The sequence below is a fragment of the Camponotus vicinus genome, unplaced genomic scaffold (assembly GCF_025532165.1).
Source record: "Camponotus vicinus isolate PSW18456_S1 unplaced genomic scaffold, iyCamVici1.0 SCAF_3, whole genome shotgun sequence".
NCBI lineage: Eukaryota > Metazoa > Arthropoda > Insecta > Hymenoptera > Formicidae > Camponotus > Camponotus vicinus.
The window spans coordinates 5,993,905-6,019,497 of NW_028141967.1; the positions used below are offsets into that span (position 1 = coordinate 5,993,905).

At 34.8% G+C, this 25,593-nt stretch overlaps 1 protein-coding gene across 3 annotated transcripts; it reads left to right on the top strand.

Moving 5' to 3' along the window:
- Nucleotides 1-3,839: 3,839 nt before the first annotated feature.
- Nucleotides 3,840-22,432, top strand: Tefu (Serine/threonine-protein kinase tefu). 3 transcript variants are annotated; one of them, XM_083094667.1, is made up of 19 exons: nt 3,840-4,094; nt 4,709-4,846; nt 4,950-5,355; nt 6,583-6,933; nt 7,444-7,837; nt 8,011-8,835; nt 9,098-9,296; nt 9,382-10,142; nt 11,578-11,879; nt 12,096-13,290; nt 13,402-13,612; nt 13,812-14,251; nt 14,346-14,942; nt 15,031-15,895; nt 18,433-19,191; nt 20,301-20,777; nt 20,889-21,172; nt 21,288-21,514; nt 22,228-22,432. In XM_083094667.1, the coding sequence occupies exons 1-19, from the start codon at nt 4,023-4,025 to the stop codon at nt 22,404-22,406; spliced, it is 8,682 nt and encodes a 2,893-aa protein (XP_082950793.1). In that variant the 5' UTR covers nt 3,840-4,022; the 3' UTR covers nt 22,407-22,432. The 3 variants fall into 3 exon arrangements, with proteins under 3 accessions (XP_082950793.1, XP_082950794.1, XP_082950795.1); XM_083094668.1 differs by having other exon boundaries at nt 11,581-11,879; XM_083094669.1 differs by lacking the exon at nt 3,840-4,094 and adding an exon at nt 4,262-4,388.
- The last annotated feature ends 3,161 nt before the right edge of the window (nt 22,433-25,593 follow it).

Below are 25,593 nucleotides of genomic sequence, written 5' to 3' on the forward strand. Positions count from 1 at the left end.
ACATAAACTTAAACTTCAGTCAACGCACAGAGAAAATCGTAACGTAGAAATAGTAAGTATATCAGATCAGAACAGTTCGGAAATATTATCATATATAAGCTAAATGTAAGACATTTTATATAAAACAAGGGACATATAAGTATTTAATGTGATAAATTAATAATCTTATTTGTGTATTTATTTAATTTTGTTTTAATAATCCACATAGATATCATTAAAATATAATATATAACCTCTAATTTTCAAATAACCATATATATTTACACCTCTGTAGATTTTTCAATATTCACATTCTAATTTATATATGATTTTAATTACATCTAATTACTTCATGTCTTTACGTTACGATTTCTTCTGTGCGTTCACTGAAGTTTAATTTTACGTACGGAGTTAAATTTACGATCTATACTTAACGTAACGTAATGCGATACGGAACACCTTGTGCGGAGGCCCTTAGGCAAGGGGGTTGGTCGAGAAGCAAAGGGGGAACTGTGGGTGAAAGTGGGGAGAAGTCAGTATATTTCGGTTTATTTCGGTTCTTTTCGGATATATTCGGTAGAGTTGATGCGCAGAGCGTCTTTGTCTCTCTTTCGTCCACGGTCTTAAGCCGACGGCACACGGTACGATTTTTCGTACTGGATTTGATAAGATTTAGTAAAATACTAAAAATGCACCAATCAGAATGCAGCATTTCTAATATTTTACTAAATCTTATCAAATCCAGTACGAAAAATTGTACCGTGTGCCGTAGGCTTTACATACAGGTCTGGAAACTCAGGCCTTTTTTAGTGTTGGGGGAGGTCTCACTTAGTGTGTCCGTTTTTCGACTAGAAGTCGCAATACGAGCGAGAGAGACAGAGATAGACGGCAGTAGTCGTTCTCTCTCTAACATACGTCTAAAATGCGACTTCTAGATCGCAGCGAACCTAGCAGGCAAGCCGTGAACTCCCGAAAAACGGACACACTAAGGCCGGTATTCATAGTCCGATCTTATATTTGAGATCGTCTTAAGTTCGAGCTTGAAATGCTACGCAGCCATTTGATTGGTTGAATGAGGTCTTAAGTCAACCTCGGACCAGACTTAAGACCATCTTAAATATAAGATCGGACTATGAATACCGGCCTAAGTGAGACCTCCCCCACCACCGGAGTTTCCAGACCTGTATGTAAGACCACAGTATATACAGTAGCGCAACTCTCCCGATTTTGTGTAGCATAAAATGGAATGCGCATGCGCGAAGTCAGCGAGTATACTAGTACTGCCATCTGTACTTTCCTTTCATTCTCTCCTTTGGTTTTCGTTCTCTTTCTAACACATTATAATATGTAATATAAATTAAATTCAATAAAACTTGAATATATGTACATAAAGAAATTGTGAAAAATATAATACAAAATATATAATGCAAATATATATAAAAAATAGTACATATGACATGATGTGAATATTAATTAACCATTTTATATGTCATATATAACTGATAGCAGAAAAGATATATACTCATAATACTCACATATAATTTATAATATATTTACATATTAATACTTATATATATAATTTTTAATATATTTATATATTAATTGTACATACGTATATTTTATATATATATTCAAAAACTTAAAATTAAAAAAAAAACATTTAGATTAAGACTACAATCGTTTAAATTTTATTATATAAAATATATATATTTATGAGCAAAATGAATAAAAAAACAAGAAATATATATTTGTTAATAATATATATTTATTTATAAACAGTTGTATTTCGTTAAAAATATTTATTTCACAAACAGAAATAATCTTGAAATTAAACTTTTTCTCTCTCAAATCAATCATCTGACCATACCTCAGCTACTCGATCCACCTCAGCATGAATCAGAAAGAGAAAATGAGAGAGTAGAAGAATAGAAACAAGAAAGTGTTTTACATTCAATTAAAATACAAATGTGAAATACGTTATAACATATATGTCATATAAACGTTTGATGTTTATATGATGTAAACATCAAACGTTTATATGACATATATGTTATAACGTATTTCACACATTTGTATTTTAATTGAATGTAAAACACTTTCTTGTTTCTCTTCTTCTACTCTCTCATTCTCTCTTTCTGATTCATGCTGAGGTGGACCGAGTAGCTGAGGTATGGTCAGATGATTTGAGAGAGAAAAGGTTTAGTTTCAAGATTATGTCTGTTTGTGAAATAAATATTTTTAACGAAATACAACTGTTTATAAATAAATATATATTATTAACAAATATATATTTCTTGTTTTTTTATTCATTTTGCTCATAAATATATATATTTTATATAATAAAATTTAAGTGATTGTAGTCTCAATCTAAATGTTTTTTTTTTAATTTTAAGTTTTTGAATATATATATAAAATATACGTATGTACAATTAATATATAAATATATTAAAAATTATATATATAAGTATTAATATGTAAATATATTATAAATTATATATGAGTATTATGAGTATATATCTTTTCTGCTATCAGTTATATATGACATATAAAATGGTTAATTAATATTCACATCATGTCATATATACTATTTTTTATATATATTTGCATTATATATTTTGTATTATATTTTTTACAATTTCTTTATGTACATATATTCAAGTTTTATTGAATTTAATTTATATTACATATTATAATGTGTTAGAAAGAGAACGAAAACCAAAGGAGAGAATGAGAGGAAAGTACAGATGGCAGTACTAGTATACTCGCTGACTTCGCGCATGCGCATTTCATTTTATGCTACACAAACTTCAAAGGTGCCGACAGGGAGTTGCGCTACTGTATATACTGTGGTAAGACCGTGCTTTCGTCTAATGACCGAATGTATCCGAGGGGAGCTGAAGTGAGCCGAGGTGCATTGGTTCCCCCCTTACCGCTGCCCGTACCTTCCCCTCGGGAAAATGCTCCGTCTGGAAGTCTGTGGCCGGTATTCATAGTCCGATCTTATATTTGAGATCGTCTTAAGTTCGAGCTTGAAATGCTACGCAGCCATTTGATTGATTGAATGAGGTCTTAAGTCACCCTCGGATCAGACTTAAGACAATCTTAAATATAAGATCGGACTATGAATACCGGCCTGTGTGTGCGATTGGTTGGAAGCAAAAAAGGAAGGGGAAATGCCTCAAGTCCACCTTACATACAGGTCTGGAAACTCAGGCCTTTTTTAGTGGTGGGGGAGGTCTCACTTAGTGTGTCCGTTTTTCGACTAGAAGTCGCAATACGAGCGAGAGAGACAGAGATAGACGGCAGTAGTCGTTCTCTCTCTAACATATGTCTAAAATGACTTCTAGATCGCAGCGAACCTAGCAGGCAAGCCGTGAACTTCCGAAAAACGGACACACTAAGTGAGACCTCCCCCACCACCGGAGTTTCCAGACCTGTATGTAAGACCGTGCTCAAGTCCGTTCGTGTCACCAAGCGTTGGTGCACATAAACTCATCTGCTCTAACCGCCATCTTACCTGTGATCCAAGTGTTCTCTGGTGTACATTGGAGCATGCGACGCGAACAAACCTGGGATTGGACGGCTGGGTGTAAACTAGGTCATAGACTCTATGGGCTCCTGCACACAGGACGCGGCAACGCTTGCCGCGCGGCGGAAGCCGACGCGGTAAGCCAATACAAAAGTTGGATTGAGTTTAACTTTGACGCGCGGTGGATGTTATGTATCTGCTGATTGGCTATCGCGTCGACTTCCGCCGCGCGGTAAGCGTCCTGTGTGCAGGAGCCCTATCCATATAAGTGCTCTGAACAGTAATTTCACAGGTGTTTGACTGTCTAAGTTCCTGTTGATGATTTATGATTGTTTTACTTCCTCGTTTATGACATTTGGCGGCATTTTACGGGGCGATCAAATATTGTTGGATTTTATCGTGAAACTTTCATTATAAGTCTAGTGCGGTTTTATTTTTTTTTTTACAGCTAATCGTCGAGCTATTAAGCTCGACGTTTATAAATCCTGCCAGAACATCGGAGAAAATCACGAAAATGTCGCGAATATCAGAAAGAATCTCCGGTGTTTTGAAGCTAGCCAATAGTGCGAAATTGAGTGACAAAAAGGTAACACTGTGTTAATTATCGAAGAGAAATTGATAGTGATATCATTTAAATGGTTGCGTTCAGCAGAAAAAGCTGCTTTGCAACCATTGTAAAATTCGTGAATCTGATTAGTGTATGCTCTTAGATTCAGTCAAAATTAAGAGCATACACCAATCAGGCTCACGAATTTTACAACAGTTGTAAAGCAGCTTTTTCTGCTGAATGCAGCCTATGTATCATTATTCCTTCATATTGCGATGTCATTAAGAAATCTACTTTTATGCGTTATTTTATAAAAGTAAACGTAGTTGACGTGTAAGAAAAATCCGAAATTATTTCAAATTTTTCCAATTTTTGATTTAAAAACTACATCCAAAAACAATAACAATTTATATTCATCCGAGGAAATTGTATCTATCCAGACAATCTGCAAAATGGAATCATTCCTCAAGACTTAATTTTTAAACGCTTTAATGTATATTGTGTGTATCGATTCAACTCTTAAAGAAAGTTAGATTTTACAAAGAAAAAAATGCATCAGATTTTGCATCACTTTTCAATACAGGACACTCTATATATCAAGATTCTTCTTTTCTCTCTCAGCATTTTTTAAAATTTGTTTTTGTAATTTTTAGAAATGTGTTGCTGAACTCTTAGATTTATATCGGAACGATGATGCTCTCAATGAAATATATGAAAATACAGAGAAGAAAGTTCCAGGGGACATTAATTGGCTCCATATTATACTTACAGTTCACAAACTAATTCTTGATGTAAGAAGAATTGCATGTCAAAATTTCTACATATTTTTTTCCACTATATATTATTCATTTATTTTATTAATTTTTCATTTTTAATAAATAAAAAATAACAAAGGAAGCAGAAAAGCCCAGTAAAGAAACAACTGCCAAAAGCAATGAGAGACAGGCACTCTGTAGTTTAATGATTGATACTATTCGTCGATCTAATGAAAGATCTGCTGAACTTTTACATGGCAACGACATAGTCTCTATGATACTGCAGATATTAGATTTCAAGTCTTATATACATTATCAAGACACATATCTGGCAATTCTAGTGAAATATATATTGCCCAAGAGTACCAATCATAACAACATCACAGCAGAACAATTGAAGGAATTGCTGACAGTTTGCAGCAAATTGTACAAAAAGGTGCATTTGAAGAAACACATTGTATTAGATGCGCTACAAATGATCGTGGATCATTCCTTCTTACCCACGAATTTAGTGTCTCATGTGAAGAATTTACTACTCTTCTTAGGTGTGTTAAAACTTTATATTTCCCAGATTATTAAGAGCGAATATATTTTAATTAAGATTCAATTTATAAATTTATACTTAAATCTATAAATTTATAAATTTACACTTAAATCCATGTTTATAAAATTTTTTTATTTCAAATTTTTTTATTTTTATTAAAATTAATTGTGACTCTTAATTGTAACTTAATATCTACTAATTGTAACTTAATATCTTAATTATTCACATTTAAACATTATAAATATTTTGATTTAAATTTTAATTAAATTTATTAACTATTATCTTTATAATATAATTTTCCAACAATATATTAAAACATTTGGATCATGTAAATTCACTTGTGGATTATAAAATTAATTAACAAGTTCTTCTAATATTATAAAATATATTCCAAATTTTTTATTTTTAATGTTTTACATTTATTATTTAATTAATCTTTTTTATTTCAATAATAGATCTAATCCTAATTTTTCTAAAAAGTTTATTTGAATTTATCTTTTTAAAAAATTATTTAACATATTAATTAATTACTCTCTTTACATTTTATATATATTATATAAATTAATATTTTCCTTTCCAATAATAGATCTAATTCTAATTTTTTAAAAAGTTTATTTTCTAAGTTTATTTAAATCTTTTTAAAATATCATTTAATATATTTATTATTTAACATAATTTTAATATATTTATAATATATTAAATTTATTAATATTTTTAATATATAATTTTAATATATTTTTATTATTTAACATAATTTCCTTATATTTTATTATATTTTAAAGTAAATTAAAATTATAAATTAATTTTTTATATTAATTAGAAATAAAAATACTTTCTCTTAAATAAATTTATATTTATTATTATATTAAATAATTAATAAAAATTTAATTAAATTAATAATTAATAAATGTTTTTTAATTATTAAATTAGTTTTTCTAATTATTAAATTTATCTTTATCAAGTTTACCCGCAGAGCTAGTAAAGCATTAGTAAGAGCTAGTAAAACAATTATTTTGTTAGAGCTAATAAAACAGTCGCTTAATATTGATTCACTATAGCATTAAGAAAAATTCGTGCTCTACACATACTACTTAGTTTTACAGAAAAATTAATTTTTCGTGAAACTGACGCATGACCGTTCGCGTCGGGCTGTTATAGTCCACGAATATTTGAATTTCATATTCAAAGTCTTATCAATTTTTTCAACTAATTATTTTATATTTTTTAGAGAATGTCTTCGGAAATGTGAAAGCAAATAATGACGAGCAGTTGACAGAATCCTTTTACAAACTCAGCAGCAGTGTATGCAGGCAAATCGCGACAGAATCGAGAATAGCGCTCTGCAAATTCAGCGAAGACATATCGATGGATATCCTACGTTTGAATGGTTCCGAGGGAAAATATAAACTGCTATTGATCTTCCTGCAGATTCATCATCCAGATAGTATCGGGTGCGACGGCGCGTATGCCTACAACTGGAACAAGTGGAGGGATTTGCTGCGTAGCATGTGTCAACTTGTTCAAGAAAATTGCAAATTGGACGTGCAGTGGTGCAGTTTCATCGAGTTTGCCAGCGAAGGTACTAGATGTCATATGTTGTATTAATAATATATATATATTTAGCATTTCTCTTTTTCGAATCATTTAATCTAGAAATCATAGTTTGAGTGTTAAAAATGTTGGAAATTTTTTGAACTATGTATTGCATAGAAAGTTAATTATTTTGCAAGACTACACTACACTATTATACGATGACTCAGTTTTAATAAAATAATTATTTTGTAATTACATAAGCTTTTGAAATTATAAATATTAACAATCATGCGATTTTCTGTTATCTGGAAGATTTATCTTTATAAATATCTGTGAATAAAATATTACAATATTATTAATATTATTAATATTATTAATATTATTATTAATCTTTATAAATATCTGTGAATAAAATATTACAATATTATTAATATTATTATTAAATAATATTAATATTAATATAGTAATATTAATTATATGAAATATTACCTGTCGTCGTGACGCTACCGCGTCGCTTGATTAATAAAATATTAATTATGTTATATATTCTTTGCAGTCGTGAAACAAATAATGGACAACTCGGTGAATCTCGCTAGCTCTGTTGATGCAAATTCTCTTGACGACACTTATTCTCAACCGGCCAAACGCAGACGAACAATAAGTAAGATGGAAAATGTCGTCGATCTAATAACAGAAAGCAGTCCCGAGGAAGTATGGTCCTTGGTGAGAATCCTTGAGGAAACATTGAGGAAATACCCGCAATGCCTGAAGCCACAAGATTTCGCGCCCTTGCTACAACGCTTAACGGAACTCGCTCAATCTCGAGATGAGCACATCATGGACAACTTATACAATCTCGCTATTGTTGTCATGGAGAACGAGATGTCTAACGAAAAGGAAGTGCAGGACACTATGATTCATTGGAGCAAGATCTGGGATATGCTACTCAGGTGTATATATGAATTAATTAAAGATTGGGAAAGTTAAAAAATTTTAATTAAAACTAATTGAAGATTGTCAATTTATTTTAATTATTTTTTATTAAAAACTATCTCCCATTTATTAAAAACTATCTCCCTGTTTATTTTATATGTATATAATTACATCAGAATTATTGTTGCAGATCTCTGGGAGCAAATCAGAATGAAGAGTCGGGTCACTCGCTGATCCGCTGTTTTATAAAGCACAACAAGATGTCTAATGCGAACGCTCTTCTCAGGTTGTATCTGACAAAGGCAATCCGTTGGTCGCCGAACAGCGTATGCACGCTACGATGGTTGTGCGAACGCATTTCTCTGTCGGAGGACGCATTCACATCAGTATTGGATCCATCACCATCGACAACGATTGCGCCGATCTGTGACAGAACGCGTCTTCTGGAATGGCTGCTAAATGTGCCGTGGCAAAAATTGATGACACGATTGTCCGATAAAATCATCGAGAACGTCTGCGCTTTATTGGTGAATCTCGTTCTGAGCTCCCGTTGCAGGCAAAATATCAGGAAATCGTCGCGAAAGCGCGAGGAATCGCGCGAACCTATTTTTGTATCGCATCAGGATATTTATTCGACGGACTTTCTACAATTCTGTTACGCATCTTTGACATTCAAGATAGAGCTTTCGGTAAGGTCGAAAGATGAATGTGACGAAGAAGATTTTAAACTGGTGACCACAGATGGAAGTCCCGTCTTCTGCGTACAGGAAGTGTTTAATTTTCTGAAGAAGTGCTTGTATGACATTTTTCAAGGTGAAGATTCAAACGATGAAACAAAAAATACAGTTGAGATACACATCGCACTAATGAAAATAGCGTTCCTAGCGAGATCGCTATCCAGTCTGAAACATATGGGTATTATTGCAAAGATGGATACCGTTGACCCGCTGATTGATGCGATGGAAAAACACCTGAAGAATAGCTTCGAAGTTCTAACAAAAATTGATTGGAGCAGGTGCGAAAAAATCTATTAGAATTTTAATGAAACGAGTTTTAATATCTATTAGAATTTTAATAAAACGATGAAAAAATTGATTGTTTTTTCTTCTCTTTCAAAATCATTAAGCTTTTAAAATCATCGGAAAAATCCGAAACTTTTAATGATTTTTGTTCTTTATTAATTTTGATAGTTATAATTATTTTGTAATTAATTATGCATTAAAAAACTTGAGCTTTTATTGATCTTGTTTTTTGAATGTCTTACATTAAATATTTAGATATGCGTGCAAGTATGCGTACTTGTTGAACGTGACCAGAGCATTGAACGTGCTCTATAGGACGCCTTATGACACGGAAATCGCGAAGATAATAGTCTCTGCGTCTACTGTAGATATGTTAAAAAATATATTCGACCTCCTGAATCTCGAGGACAGCCATTACAACAGCGATTATCACAAAGAACATGACACTTTTCAGGTATCTAAAACAAGGATAATATTTATAATAAAGAAATTGATTTATGTATTCAATTTTAATCCTTGAACGATTCTCTACTTTTCAGAAAAGACGCAGGCGTTCTGGTATGAAGACGTCGAACTCATCTTCGACGAGTCCCCGACGCGAGAACTCAATTCATCTTCAGGTCGCGGCGGCCTTAGCGTCCTTTTGCGCGCTACGCGTCGACGCGGATCGCGACAAATCATTGCAAACGAAAATGATGCGTAACTTGTTCACCATGCAGCAGGACTTTACCAACTGCGTTGATTATTGGGTATCCCTAACAATCCTGGAATCGCTCGCCGCGCGCGATCAAGACGAGATTCACTACGAATATGCAGATGCGCCATTGGATCTTATGTTGAAGATTTGTCAGAAGAATCATAGGGATGAGGAAGTGTCACGTCGGCTGTTGAATCTGCTGCCATACTTCCTCGAATACGCGATCAAGTACGGTTATTCATCGAGAATGATTGTCCACACGCTCGTACAGTTTTATAAATGTATGTATGAATGGAATTATGGCGTTCTCGTGCACGTGGACTACATGAAGTGCGTGTGCAACTGCGTGCGAATCGATCCGAGCTTCTCGTGGAATCATGACAGTGCTTCCGATGATGGTGTCGTGACACTATTGGATAGCATTCTTAACTACATCGGTAACATGCTCTTCGTGCTGCGTTCGCAGGCTGTGCGATGTCTACAGGAACTCTTATCCCTCAAGAATGTCGCTCACAAGTGGAAGGAGCAAATATGCATCAAAGTGGAAAAGATAGCATTTGATCTTCTCGATGAGGTCCAACAATCGAGTTCTGATCCGCAAAAGTATGAACATTAAAATAAATATATAGGGTGTCTCAAAAAGGTTGGACTCTGAAATATCCTGAAAAATGTAAGTTTCATAAAAAATGTTTAGTACACAAATTATAGGGTTTAAAACGGTCTATTTACTAGTCTTATCAATTTGGGTGCCAAGCTCAGGACAAGGTCATAAATTTTTTAAATCAAAGCTATATGTATAATAGGAAAGAAAAAATTGACTTGAATCTTAACTGGGCCCCGAACTCACAATCTGATCCATCAGATAGCTCTTTTTAAATCCAACAATTTTTGTATTAAACATTTTTTTTCGATAACAATCCTTTCGAGATATTTCTAGAATATCGATCTTATAAAAAGTTCGATAATTTCGAAACGATTCAAAATAAATACAGTTATAATGTTTTGAAAAAGTATCTAAAAAGAAGATATGAGAATATGCCAGAAAAAATAGGAAGTTTAATTTAAAAAATTCATAATAACTTTGGCAATGCTACCCAAAGTCGAACTAATAAAGCTAATAAATAGCATTTTCAAACTCTACAATTTTTTTTATTAAATATTTTTTTATAAAACATATTTTCCGAGATATTTCGTAGTCTCGATCTTTTTGGGACATTCTACGACAGGGTGTCCCATTTTAACTTTGCCATCGAAATATCTCGTAAAGTCTAAAAGATACGAAAAAATGTTTCAGACAAAAGTTGTATGGTTTCGAGGGGGACATAAGATGGTGCCATTAGTTTGACCTTGAAGAGTCACCTGAAGGTCACGTGAAGGTCACCTCCAACTTTTTAAATAGGACACCCTATATGCTTTTACATATTCTTGTAGCTCATCTCGAGAGCTTTCCAAAACACTATAATTAAGTTAGTTTTTATTAAGGACTTTTCGAGTTATGAGGCTTGAAATCATTTCTTAATTTTACATAAACCGTAAAATATCTTGTAAAATATTCATTTTTCGATTATCTTACCTTAATACTTTTATGTACAAAATAATGAGAGGAATCAATTGGTGTAAAGAAAACAGTTGTTTTTAAGAAAAAATAATGTAATTGTTAATTGCAAATTACATATTTTTTCTTCGAAACTATAAGCTTTCGAGATAAGCTACAAAAATATGCAAAAGCATATAAGGTGTCCCATTTAAAAAGTTGGAAGTGACCTTCACGTGACCTTCAGATGACTCTTCAAGGTCAAACTAGTGGTACCATCTTATGTCCTCCTCGAAACCATACAACTTGTCTGAAACATTTTTTCGTATCTTTTAGACTTTACGAGATATTTCGATGGCAAAGTTAAAACTGAACACCCTGTATAAAGTATATTTGATACTGAAACAAATTAGATGGAAAAATTATTTTTACAACATTTAAATTCATGAATTCAGTATATAATCTATAATTAATTTAAAATTAATTTATTTTTATGTGGAATAGCAGCAATCTGGAAGATAGTCAACGACAGGATGAAAGAGAAACCAGAACAGCCAGCGCATTGATCGCTCTTGCCTCTATTGTTTGCGCCAGCGGAATTCTTCAGGGTCGTGCATTATACGCTATGCTGCGACTGACAATAGAAAGAAAAGTAGACATGCAGATAGTGCGAAAGATTCTTTCAACAGCAGCGCAGTACACAACAACACACGTCTCATTGGTTGAGGATAACTTAAACTATCTATTGACATCCTGGATCAAGGATGCACAATATCCGTTGCAGAGGTTTCCGTGGATCCTCGCGGGTAAGGACAGATCATCTTGCGATGCTAATATTACTGATTCATTTAATTGTCAAATTTTGTATTTCTGACTATATTATAACGATTGTCAGTATCTGACATTGATAATAGTATAATTAAAGATTTAGATCTATAAGATTAATTTTTCTATAAGATTAATTAATAAGATTAATCCAAACTTGATTAAATTAAAGACTAAGTCTATTATTACATCAACAGGATGCGAGACTGTGGACGAATTCTTCAGAAAATACGTCAATCGCATTGTTCCGATCGTGCTGCGCACTTTAGGCCTCGCCGAAGCCGTATCCTTCTGCACCGATTGCGCCGGTGTACCCTTCAACAAAATCTTTGAGGACGTTTTTCCATCTTGCTTTGCGTGGCTATTATCACGTGTCATCGTATCTAATGACGCTGAAACGATGCGGAAGTTGACGAGGAATACGGACGAATTCGCGCATACGCAGGATTTCAGCCAATTATTTTATTCTCGTCTGCAGGACGTTCTGGTAGAGCTGATACAGAGGCTACACGACGAGGATGACTTCGAGCGCTTTCTCTCGATCCCGGACGTACGTTTTCCGGCGATGGATCCGCCGCATTTCACGCGAGAAACATTAGATCTGTGCTTCGATCACCTGGAGTCGTTTGATTTTCTAGTAGCCACAGGAGAGACGCTGATCCGTACGCTAGTTGAACAACAACCGGCGATGCTACAGAAGATTCTGTTGTATCTCGCGAGTGCCGTACATTCGGCGCGTTCTCAAGAAGATAAGCTTAAGCGATTATATCAATATGCATATCTTTGCTCGCGGCTGACACGTGACTTGGCAAAACCTGTCTTTGATGAGATGGCCGCGTTCCTGATCCGGGACGTGTGCTATAGCTTACTGCATATGATCGAAGGAAACGACAACGAGACGCTCATCACGGCATGCTGCAAGTTTCTGGATTTATTCTTGAGACGAGCACTACCCGCGAGAGCTGCGGAGGTGCAGGACGTCCTCAGATTCGTTGTAGCAAATCTGGTCGGTTTGGCGCAATCAAACACGAGTAGCGTCAACCGAATCGCTGCGAATTTACTCAAGTTCCTCGTGGTGGAGCAAAAAGACGTTTTGCGGGAAGCTATCGCGAAGCTCAGCTCATTCCCGAACCACGAGATCTTCTGGGATGCAAGGGAAGCTCGCAATGTCATTAGATCAGAAAAGGATAGAACCACGTTATGTCTCGAGGACGAGCTGGAGCGTTTCCTAGATGCCATAAGCGAGGAGAACGCCGAGTGCACACTGGAGGATCTCGCGAATCTCACGCAGCAACTGTCGACAAGAAAAAGGGAACTGAAGGAGCTGCATCGAAAGTTAGAGAGGTCGTATCCCGAGGATGGCACCAGTATCCTGCATCGATTGATATTCAAGTAAGCAGACGCTTCATTCAAAGACTATTCATTCTTTTCTTTAGCATGCTAACTGATTCTCTTTTCAATTATCTATATTCTGCAAAACATTCTTGAAAATGCATTTCTCAGACTCGCTAAGTTGACGGAATCATGTAACCCGCGCGTATCGATGGAAGCCACAAAGTGTCTCGGCGAACTGGGCCCGACAGATTCCACTGTGGCACTACGACCGGCGGGAAGTCTCGTTCAGGAAGCAAACTATGCGATAGAAATCCTAATCTATCGGTCAGTCGCGATGTTAACGAATTTCCTTGTGGAGAAAGCGGTGGAACTTCGCAAGGTTTTTACATCTTCGCATTAAAGTTCTATCACTTAGGCTTCAATATGAACTTTGAACTTTTGTGTAAATCTAAAACGAAAAATCAGATACAAATATTTTGCCAGTTTAATTTTTTCTTTTTATAATCTATTATATATCATATTTTTTTCTCTAGAGAAAATAAGGATAAAATTTTTTAACAAGTAAATTTTAATTCAAGGTTAGCGCCGACGCCCTTTATGCGATACTGTCAACTTCTTTCGGTCATAAACTATCAGACTCCGAATACACGAGAAACTTATCAAGCATTCTCGGAGAATCCACGCCTCTGAAGATTAATTACATCCGACCATTTGCTCGCGGACGTAGCGTAACACAGATGTCTTTTTGTGTGGATGCCACGAGATTTCGCAACATTATGAATCCAGACAATTCGCTGTGGACCGTTCAGAAAAACGAGAATTACGCCGATTGGATTGTCAAATTAACTTGCACCATCGCTGAATGCTTTGCCAATTCTTATCTAGATAGCTTCCTACCAGTCTGCCGGCTTAGTGTCAAATTTTGCGAGTTAATCCTGCCGAGAATCGTTTATCTTGTCATTCATCGAAACGCCAGTTTCATCGGTGCCATGTGCGACTGCATCAATCAATTCTTCAGGTATTATTGCTAGTAATGTAGATTAAATTCAATATCGATTAAATTTAATATCGATTAAATTAAATTCAATATCGATTGATCCATTAAATCCTAGACAACATTTTGCAATTAACCATGAAGCGGAGATTATTGCGTCATCGACGTCGAGAAGTGGCGGCTGTGATCAAAAAATCGTACGCTGCATGCTGGACATAGTGAATCACGTACGGGCACAGCTACCGGACGGTACGACTTTGACACTCGACTATGTTAACTTGGCCAGAGCTGCGCACAAATGCTCCGCATATTATACGGCCCTGCTGTTCGCGCAGCTCTCCTGTGAGTCGATCTCGTCAGACTACCCAGATTTCAGCAGTGATCCGAGGATCGACTATATCTATGAACGCCAGCCGGTGGTTGGCCGGGTGCTGCAAGACATCATGCTGGACACCTACCTGAATATCAGCGATCCGGATGCCACAAGTGGCGCCGGATCGTCGCATCTGCTCGATCAAGACTCCCGAGTACAGTATTATGCTCGTACCAATTGTTGGGACAAAGTCATGCTCGCACAGGACATCGAACTATCGTACAACAGCACTCAATCGTCGTTAACAAACGCCAGGACGGAGATGGCGAACGCATTACACCGCTCGGGATTGCAGTTTCTCCAATGGCGGTTTCTGGGTGACTGTCTAGATGAAAAGTTTAGGTGAGATGTCTAAAATTATATAAAAATTCAGATGAAAGAAAAAATGTCATTATATTTCGCAAATATGTAACGAAAAGATATGTAATAGCTATGAGTGCGCCTGGAGACTCGGTAATTGGGATCTACTGGTAACTGACTCTGTTGCTGCCACTAGTCATAACAATCTTCAACCGCAGCACTTACGATTAGAGAACCAGGAAAATGCGTTTCATGTGCATCATTACGACGCGCTCAAATGTCTTCATGAAAACGATCGACGAGGCACGGAACAGGCGATCGAGTGCGCTCGCGTAAGCGTAATCCGTGAACTGCGAATGATCAGTCTAGAAAGTAGTCGAATCGTCAACGAGAAACTATCGCAGTTGCGACTGTTGCGCGAAATCGAACAGTTGAATTCAGCGGCCGACTCGCCGCAGGAAAAATATTCAAAAGTATTGCAACGCTGGAACGAACACGAGATTAGCCTGACGGGTCAATTCGACTACGTGGAACCAATTTTATGGCAGCGTATCACCATGTTCCGCATCCGGGAATCCTTGTGGACGAATACAAACATACGAGAGGCGTTCTTCGTTACTTGCCTAGACTTAGCGGAGGTCGCGGTAAGTCAGGGAGACTTTCAAGTGGCCGCCCGAGCATTGGGCACGCTAGGGACGCAGCGAAACTTATCTACGGATTTAGAGAACCAACGTCTCTACCAGGAATCTCTCCTGGCATGGATGAAACACGACCAGATCATTGCGCGCCGCTTGTTGCGCAATCTGATCGAGAAAAGAAATCCGAAGCCGAGCCTGAAAGCTAAAGCCCTGCGGGTCTACGGCGACTGGATGGCTGAGACCAAGTCGGAGAATCCGCAGACAATAATACAGAAATATTATTTGGAGTCCATTGAGATCAGCGAGGCTATTGATGAACAAACATCTGATGTTGTTAGAGATCTATATTATACGCAGGTGAGAGAACAACTGTATATAAAAAAATAACAGGAAAAAAGAATTATGTATAAAATAATTTTTTTATTTAGCTTTTCGATTAACCATTTCACTGGTACACCCGAAATCAACGTTTTGTGCCAAAACTGGTGAGAGCAAATAAATTCGTATTTTACATGAAAGTATCTATAAGGGGTTTTTTGCGTCGCTGGTGACGAATCAAGGGTCGAAATTTCAAAATTCAAAATGGCGAATCCAATATGGCGGACTAATTTTATTTTATTATAGAGAAGATCAAATTCGATATGTTCACGTTTTTCGAGTCTCTTATGATGAATCTATAGGCAAAATTGCAAAATTTAAACTGATAGATCCAATATGGCGGTTTCTAGTGATTAACTTTGATTCCATTATGGAAATATATCACACTCGGTACGTTTTTTGGTCGCAGATAACGGATTAGTTCAAGACATTCAAACTTTAACATATCGAATTTGAATCTTCTCTAATGGAATAACAAATATAATAATAGAATAACAAAATTAATTCACCATACTAAATCCGCCATTTTGAATTTTAAAATTTCGATCCCAAATTTGTCATCAGCGACCCGAAAAATGTGGGTGTATCAAGTTTCATGCAAATCCGTTGAAAATTGGCAAAGTTATTCATAGTGGACATATATGGGCCATTACCAGTTGTGGCACTTTTTTTTTTGGCCATATATGGGCCATTACCAGTGAACTGGTTAACTAAATTAATTAAAAGACAAGTTTTGATATTATATATGATGTCTCATAAAGATTGGACCAGTGGTTGTGAGCGGATAGAGCTCAATAAACTGAATAGAAAATTTTATCATTTTGCAATTTTTATAATAATTATTGAAATATTAAAAGAATTAAAAAGAATTGGCTAGTTAACTGTTACGCAGCTAGATCATAAGATATAGCAATGAGAAAAGACGAGAAGCGAAGTAGCCAAACCTTTCATTGTCATGTAACACCTGCGGCTTGCACATCTAAAGTACATCCCATGATCTAACTTCGTGAAACGCACGCTCTTTCGCTAGCTCTTGTTAATTAATGTGTCAGTAATTATTGCACAAATATTGAAATATTTGCACAAATTGCAAAATGTCAACAAGTCTAGTATAAATAGGGATGCATGTGGTAGAAGGTCACGTGTTTATACGTCCATTCGGTCAACGAGCGACAGAATTCATCTGTGGCAACGGCATCGCATATCCTGTGAAGAGAGCATTCATACATTTTTCAGTTCAACGAATAATTACTAGAAAACAATATTCGTGGACTAAAAAAATATGTGAGGTGCAAGTAGCTAGGTTGGGAATCAAACCCGAGTCTTTCGCTTTCCGGGCAATTGCTCTAGACCACTGAGTTATCCAGACCTCACATCTATGCTGCTTTTTAACACAGTGATATGCGCCTCCAGAACGATGTTGGTATCTCGCTCGATGGATGCAATGCTGATTGCTATGGAGGATCCTTGAAAGGTCGCTCGCTGACCAAATAAATGCCGGTGGAATATTCGCGTGCACTGCATGTTGGCTTCCGACTGGCTTTCAGTGAGAAACGGCACCGACGAGCACAACGCCATAGAGTGACCACATCCTTCAAGATCCTCCTAATGAATAGCAATATCCCCACTGTACCAATAACAGTGGCGGATGGACCCTAAATAGGACCGTGGCAAGCCTCCACGAGTAGCGACCATTTAAAAATCTGTAGCAATCAGCATTGCATTCATTGAATGGGATTCCAACAATGCTCTGGAGTCGTATTACTATATAGCTGTGTTAAGTAGCGATACTAAGGGCCGCTTCGACCAAACTTAATCGTTGATTAAAGGGTTGCCAACATGACAAAATAATTCAGTGTGACCAATTGTATTTCTAACAATATACAGAGAGAAGCCAATATAATTGTAGAAATACAGTATATCGTCAGAAATACAATTGATCACACTGAATTATTTTGTCATGTTGGAAACCCTTTAATCAACGATTAAGTTTGGTCGAAGCGGCCCTAAGTGTGAGATCTGGATAGCTCAGTGATTAAGATTTGTCCGGAAAACGAAAGACTCGGATTTCCCGATCTAGCCACGTTTTTTCTTTACACCAATTGATTCCTCTCATTACTTTGTACATAAAAGTATTAAGATAAGATAATCGAAAAATGAATATTTTATTAGATATTTTATTGTTTATGTAAAATTAAGAAATGATTTCAAGCCTCATAACTTGGAAAGCACTTAATGAAAACTAACTTAATTATAGGTGTTTTGGAAAGCTCTTGAGATGAGCTACAAGAATATGCAAAAGTATATAGGGTGTCCCATTTAAAAAGTTGGAGGTGACCTTCATGTAACCTTCAGGTGACTCTTTAAGGTCAAACTAATGACACCATCTTATGTCCCCCTCGAAGCCATACAACTTTTGTCTAAAACACTTTCTAGTAAAACTCTTCCTTATCGAGATATTCGACCGTGTCCAGACTTTTTTAACACCCAGTATATATCTTTTATTATCTTCACAGGTCGCGTTGGCGCGTTTCGCTGATGCACAATATGAACAGATCAGTGCGTATATGAACTCTCCAATATACGAGTCATTAAAAGAATACGCTCGCAGCAACGATCCGAGGATCCCAATAGATCAGGAGCAGATGAAGAATCAGGATATCAAACGTGCTGTAATAATCAGCCAGAAGCAATCGACGAATGATGCGGCCGAGTTAAAGAACATTGAGCAAGAGAAACGTAATTATCTCGCACAGGCTCTAAAGTATTACCTGAAGACGCTGTGTAACAGCGAGGAGCACAATCTGCTCATTTTCCGATTGGTAGCGCTCTGGTTGGACAACATGCTCGATAACGAGGTGAACGAAGAGCTGCTGGATGAATTAGATAACGTGCCATCTTTCAAGTTTGTGCCACTAGTACCGCAATTGGCTGCCCACATAAGCAATGATCTCAAGCACCAGCGAAGCTTTTCCACGCGGATCTTCAGGATCCTCGAGCGCTGCGCTCTGGAACATCCGTATCACACATTGCCTGTAGTGTTGGCACTGAAAAATCTACATAATGATCCGGGATCTACAGTTCTGAAGGAGGAACGTCGCGTGCTAGGCGCCAAGAAGCTTCTTAAGCGATTGACTGAATCATCCGTGCGCGATATCGTTCTAGAAATGGAGAATTTATCACGGGCGCTGTTGAGTCTCGCTTATTGGCAACCCAAGGGAAAGTGTTATACCGGAAAATCTTATACGATACCGCGAGATCAGTTGATATCTAAGGTACTTTTAAGAAAATACTTATATGAATTATAGTTGTTTCACTGATAAAAAAATCGATGATAAAATTGACTATAATTGCATGGTAAAAAAATTATAGTTAGGATACTCATTTTTATAGTAAATTTTACTATAATACTGGTAATATAAATTATATACGCATGGTACCGAGAAACAATGAAACTTTTTACTATAATTTATAATAATTTCAAATATCATATAAGTAAAAAATGAAAGAAAGGAATGATACATATAATTTTAGTATTCATATAGTCATTGTAACATTAATAATGGTAAATATTATTATATTATTATCTTTCGTTTAGATATTAATATAGTAGTAATAAATGAAAAAAATTATAATAACAGCTATATCTAAAAAGTACGTGGAACCTGATGAATAGCACATTTAACAACATAAAACTTATTATTTGGAATGATTATATGTGGTACATGTTTCTTCGCTTGCCGTTACGCGGCGCACTACTCTTAACTTTTCTCGTATTCAATATTTATCATAAAATGTATATAAAGGACTAGTATTAAACACGTAAGATCTAAAGTATATTTTTTTTCTCTTAGCAATAGATGCGAGAAAGAGGATGCTATTCACACGCAGGTTCTCTGATTGTATGCATGTGAGCATCCTTTTTCTGACATATCATTGTTTATCAGCTTAATTTCAGACAAATTGAATTCAAAATAATTTATTTAATAATCTGGGTTCCTTGTTGGGATTCAGAATATTAAACAGATTATTTGAAATTATAGACGGAAAAAAACTTTTAAACGACTTGGTGCTGCGTATATTAAAAATTTGTAATATACGTAATATATGTATTATAGATTTTCAGTACTGATAGTGAATTTCGGAACACTACGTATACCATAACCATATGGTTACATGAAATGGATATTATGATTTTACGAACTATATTTTCATGTTATATTAACTATATTTTTTATAGTAAAATGCACTGTTATATATGCTTGGCGCCTTAAGATACTATAAATTATAGTGAAATTATGATAATTTCAACTATAATTTTTTATCATTGATTTAAGAGAATACTCGCGATTTTCAAAATCTGATTGATCGATTTTTCCCCCAGATCAAAAACTTGGACAACGTTCTCCTGCCGACTCTGAACTTACTTGTGAGACCATCGGGCAATTATGACAATGTAGTCGGTGTAAAAGCGTATCAGGAAACCTGCGAATTCGTCGGTGGCGTAACCGCGCCCAAAAAAGTCATCTGCGTCGGTACTGATGGCGTGCAGCGCCGACAATTGGTCAAGGGCAAGGATGATCTACGGCAGGATGCAGTGATGCAACAAGTGTTTACCGTAATGAATACGCTGTTGCGCACATGTAAAGAGACGAAACAGCGAAATTTGCGCATCAGAACATACAAAGTAGTGCCGTTGACGCAGAGGTCAGGTGTGCTGGAGTGGTGCGACAACACAGTGCCCATCACGGCAACTTTGATAGGCAATTCGGGCGGTATACATAAGAGGTATTATCCGCGTGACTTGACCGCTGAAGCGGCCAGGAACAAAATGAAGAATGTCGCACAAGAATCGAATGAGGCAAGTTGAACAACATCCATTTTTTAAATATTGATTAAGATTCTGTGTCCTAAATAAACTTGTACTCAACAATTTTGTTCTTTAAAACTTTCTTTTTCTATACTTATCCAGGTGAAGTTGAAAGTTTTCCTCGAGTGTTGCAAACGTATGCGACCGGCATTTCATCACTTTTTCGAAGAGAAGTATCGATCGCCCGAGACCTGGGTCGAGAAGACGCTCACGTATACGCGCAGCGTTGCCACCACATCCATCGCGGGTTACATTCTGGGCCTTGGCGACAGGCACTTGAGTAACATCCTCATCGATGAGCATACCGCTGAGGTAGTGCACATTGACTTTGGCGTGGCTTTCGAGCAGGGCAAGGTTTTGCCTCTTCCGGAGACCATTCCTTTCAGGTATAGAGAATTCGAGAAATCATCACTTCTTATATCTTACTATGTGTGATGTCTAATCTTTTAAATTACCTTTCAATTGTCATTATTACATCACTGTGTATTCTCTCTACCAAAGATTAACCAGAGATATCGAGGTTGCCATGGGTGCTTCCGGTATTGAAGGTACTATGAGACGCAGCTGCGAAGTGACCATGACGATGCTGCGCGATCAGAGGCAAATTATTATCACCCTCCTTCAAGTCCTGCTGTACGATCCGCTCTTCACGTGGGCCATCACTCCAGAGAAGGCGTGTAAAATGCAGAGCGACGTCGTAAGAAGCTACTCAGAAAACAGCGGGCGAGGTAAAGCAAATTGAACGAGCAAGAAAAAAATATTGATCTACTAGGCATAATCAAGAAACCTTGAACCTGTCAGCTGAGGTTGTATAGGGATGTCTCGCTATTTCTAAAAATTTACAGAATATTTACAAGTGATGGGATTTTCTCCGAAGCTTAAAGTCAAAAAATGTTTTACATTTATAGGATTTATAGGATTTTATTAAAGAGAAAATTGATAATCTTGAATTTTAATTAAATTCATTTTTTGTGTATTTAAGAATTTATATTGTATTTAATGTGTGTGTGTGTGTGTCACGAAATTTTATATAAATTATAAAATATCTTATTATACATTATTCAATTTTTGGCTATCCTACTCTTATTACTTTTTATGCCAAATATTGTGAATCAATTTATATATAAAAAAATTCAACATATATATAAATTAAAATGGTTCTATTTAAAAAAATTAAGTTTATCTGCATATGACTTTGAAAAATAACTTTAATTAAAATTCAATATTATTGACTTTTTTTTCTCAAAACTCCATAAATTTTATCTGAAACTTTTTTTGTGTGACGTCATGTTTCGGAAAAATATCTAACCCGATACGCTCGTGAATCCTAATACGTATATAATGTTTATACTCTTTCAAAAGACACAATTATTCTGATTCAAACCAGCGGAATACATTGCAATGTGTTTCAATTCACTACTAATTTTTATTTGCTTTTTAGCACCTGTAGAGACAAATAAGATCGCTAAGAGAGCTCTTTTGAGGATTGAACAAAAACTGCGGGGAACAGAGGATGGTTTAGTGTCGAGCGTTCCGGGACAGGTCGAGAGACTGTTACAAGAGGCGCGAGACCCCGCGAATTTATGCCGGGTTTATTGTGGCTGGCAGCCATATCTGTAAATATTAATAAATAATTTTTTATATAAGTTTTATATTTTGCTTAACTTATAATATAACACACTCGAGTTATGTCTCTTTTTATATTCGTTAAAATATTAAAGTTCTAGTTTATAGTAATATTAAGGTTATAGTAGAAGTTTTTGAGAAATAAATTTTCGAATTAATAAAATTATTTTCTTAAATCTTTTATATCTGCGTCAACCATTTTAAGATCTTGTTGCAGTGACATTAAGAAATCGAAATATCGAGATTTAAGATTTCATTCGAAAATCTATTCGTCAGAGTGAAGTAATCTTTAATCAACGTTTCATTCAACGAGTGAAATTTTTCTTTGGTATACTGATTGGGGTTGTTATTGCAGAAAATTTTTGGAATTTTAGAAATTCATTTGACAACCAATCAGTATATTTTATACAATGAGAAAAAATATAACTGTTAATTGCAAATTAACATTAGAAAACGCATGCAATACAAAAATTTATTTTGGAAAATTGTATCCAAAAAATCTAAAAAAATTCTCTTCCACTAGAATCTTGAACAAAGATACGCGAAAGATCAAGGAATGCTCAAGGAATTTTTTTATAAGATTTGAATTAATAGACACTTTGAACAATTCTATAATAACAAATTTCTTTCTGTTCGTCGATATGTTTTTTTTTAAATCAACTATATAAATCACATCGCAAATAACCCAATCGCAAAAAAAAAAGATACATCTCTTTGATAAAAAATACATACGAACGTGCATGTATACTCAATCAATCAAATCTACTGTAACAGATTTTGCCAAGTGCCTGCTACAAATTATCGTCAGCAGAAAAACTGCTAATATTGTATACAAAACCTATTATATCAGATAATGATAACAGAATATTAGCAGAAATGTTACAAAACTTGCTAACATAATTTGATAGTAGGTCAATAGCAGAAATCAAGTAGAATTTACATAAAATTACCATTGCAAATTGATAGCAGAATCTGTGCAATGTCCATTTGATATCAGATGTCAGCAGAAATCAAACAGGGTTTGCACACACAATCTGATAGCAAATTGACGGCAGAAATCAAACAGAGTTTCTGCGCGCGTGATCTGATGACAAATTGGCAGTAAAATCTATGTATATTTTTGGTTCGAGATTTCCTTCGCTCACCGCTATGCAATGTTTCTCATAATCAAATTTCTGTCAGGAATAAAGTCTGCAAGTCGCGATACTAATAAAAGATCAAAAGGAGCTATTTCTATTATTTAATTTCTGATATTTTTGACAAGTTCAATATGAAATTCAGAATATTAAACTGATTGGAACCAACAGGATAATGGAACATTATCCGTTTTGCCTATTTGAAGTATAAAAAGCAAAAATTTAATTCTTAAATAAATTATATCCAGTTTTATAAATTAAATTTTATTATTTTCACCCCTTTATTATTAATTTAATTAAATTATATTAGTTTTTCGCTATGTGAGATAAAACTACGAAATAACATTGTCATATGTAACAGATTATAATTTTCAAGAAGAATAATAAATTACCGATAACTATGCAAAATATTCAATTTTGTTGCATTTATATAACATTAATATAAGTGTGTTTACTGATATCGAATCGATTATTAGAGCTTTTATAGGTAATTATTTATTATACGTTACTGTACATACGTATGCACATACATAAAACCAATGACCTTACGGGATTTAGCGTGTGATTGAAAAAAAATTTGCTGCTATTATAATAAAATCTATAATAAAATCTATATAATAAAATCTATACATATGTATAATAAAATAGTAATTTAGTACAATAAAATGTTTGTTATTCTTGAGACAGCTGTATAAAAGATTTATATATTTTCAATAATAAATAGCTGGTTGACCGAAACACTTTCATGATTTAAATAACTTTTGCAATTGTCTTCAATACAATCAAAACAGTCGATAATGTCATCGCAATCTTTTATTATCTCCAGAATAAGTATATGCTCGATTGCTGTTGTTAATTTGCTGTCGGGTAATATTAGCAATCTTTGCCAGCAAAATACAAGCTTAATGCGGACATAACTGATGCCAATCTGCAAATTTCTGATTGAGCTTGCTGTCCGCTTTTTGTAATATTATAAGATGTTCGCTTTTTAATATTTCCGCTGTAATAATTTCAACGAAACATCATAACGACATTGCAATGTAATACATTTGAAAGAATGCAACCATCTAGTAATATTGCATAGAATATTTTTGTTTCTGATAGATGACCCACTCGGCATGTTATATTACTGAAACATATATTGCTACTATATTTTTCATTTGAAATATTACACCTTTCAATAGTATTGCAGAAATATTTATCACGAATATTACAGAAATATTTATCCGTTTATGCAACACTTCTTCAATATTTCAATGTCCGCAATCATTTCAAATACAACTTTGCTGAAAGATTTCGATAATATTACTGAAATATTACTTTTTTCTGATAAATGAATATTTTGGAATTTTTTTAAATATATAAATACACTCCCATAAGAATATTTTGATACACGCAATAAATAGGCTACTTCCCAATTTATCAGTTTAATTTCTGATAAACTGACTTAATTTCAAATAGTCTGTTTAATATTTTGAATCCCAACAAGGAATCCAGATTATTAAATAAATTATTTTAATTTAAGTCAGTGTAATAGAAATTAAACTGATAAAAAAAATTGCTGCAATATTGCTGCAATGTAACAACATGGTCTGTGCTTTGTATGGGTATATACCCATACAGCACCGAAAGATTGCAAAAACGTTGCATAGACCTAACATTGAAACATTGTAATATTGCATAGAAGTTGCGAAATGTTTTTGTAACATTATACTGCAAGCTTGCAGCAACGTTGAAATGTCCGCCCTTAGAAATATTATAATATAAGATTATAATAATGTTACGATGCAACGTATTTGTAATATTAAAACGCGTTTTGCTACAAATGCAGACACCATTTTAAATTAAATAAAACTTTGAAAGTATAAAAAAAATGTTTAAGAAAGATAGGAGAAAACGCCTTTAAAAAAAACATCTATTAGTGTTTTTTATTAGTTGTTTCTTAAATATTTACCTCAATAATATACAATTATTTTACATACATTCGACACCAGAATATTTTAATACGTGCAATAAATGAACTATTTCCTATTTACCCATTCAAT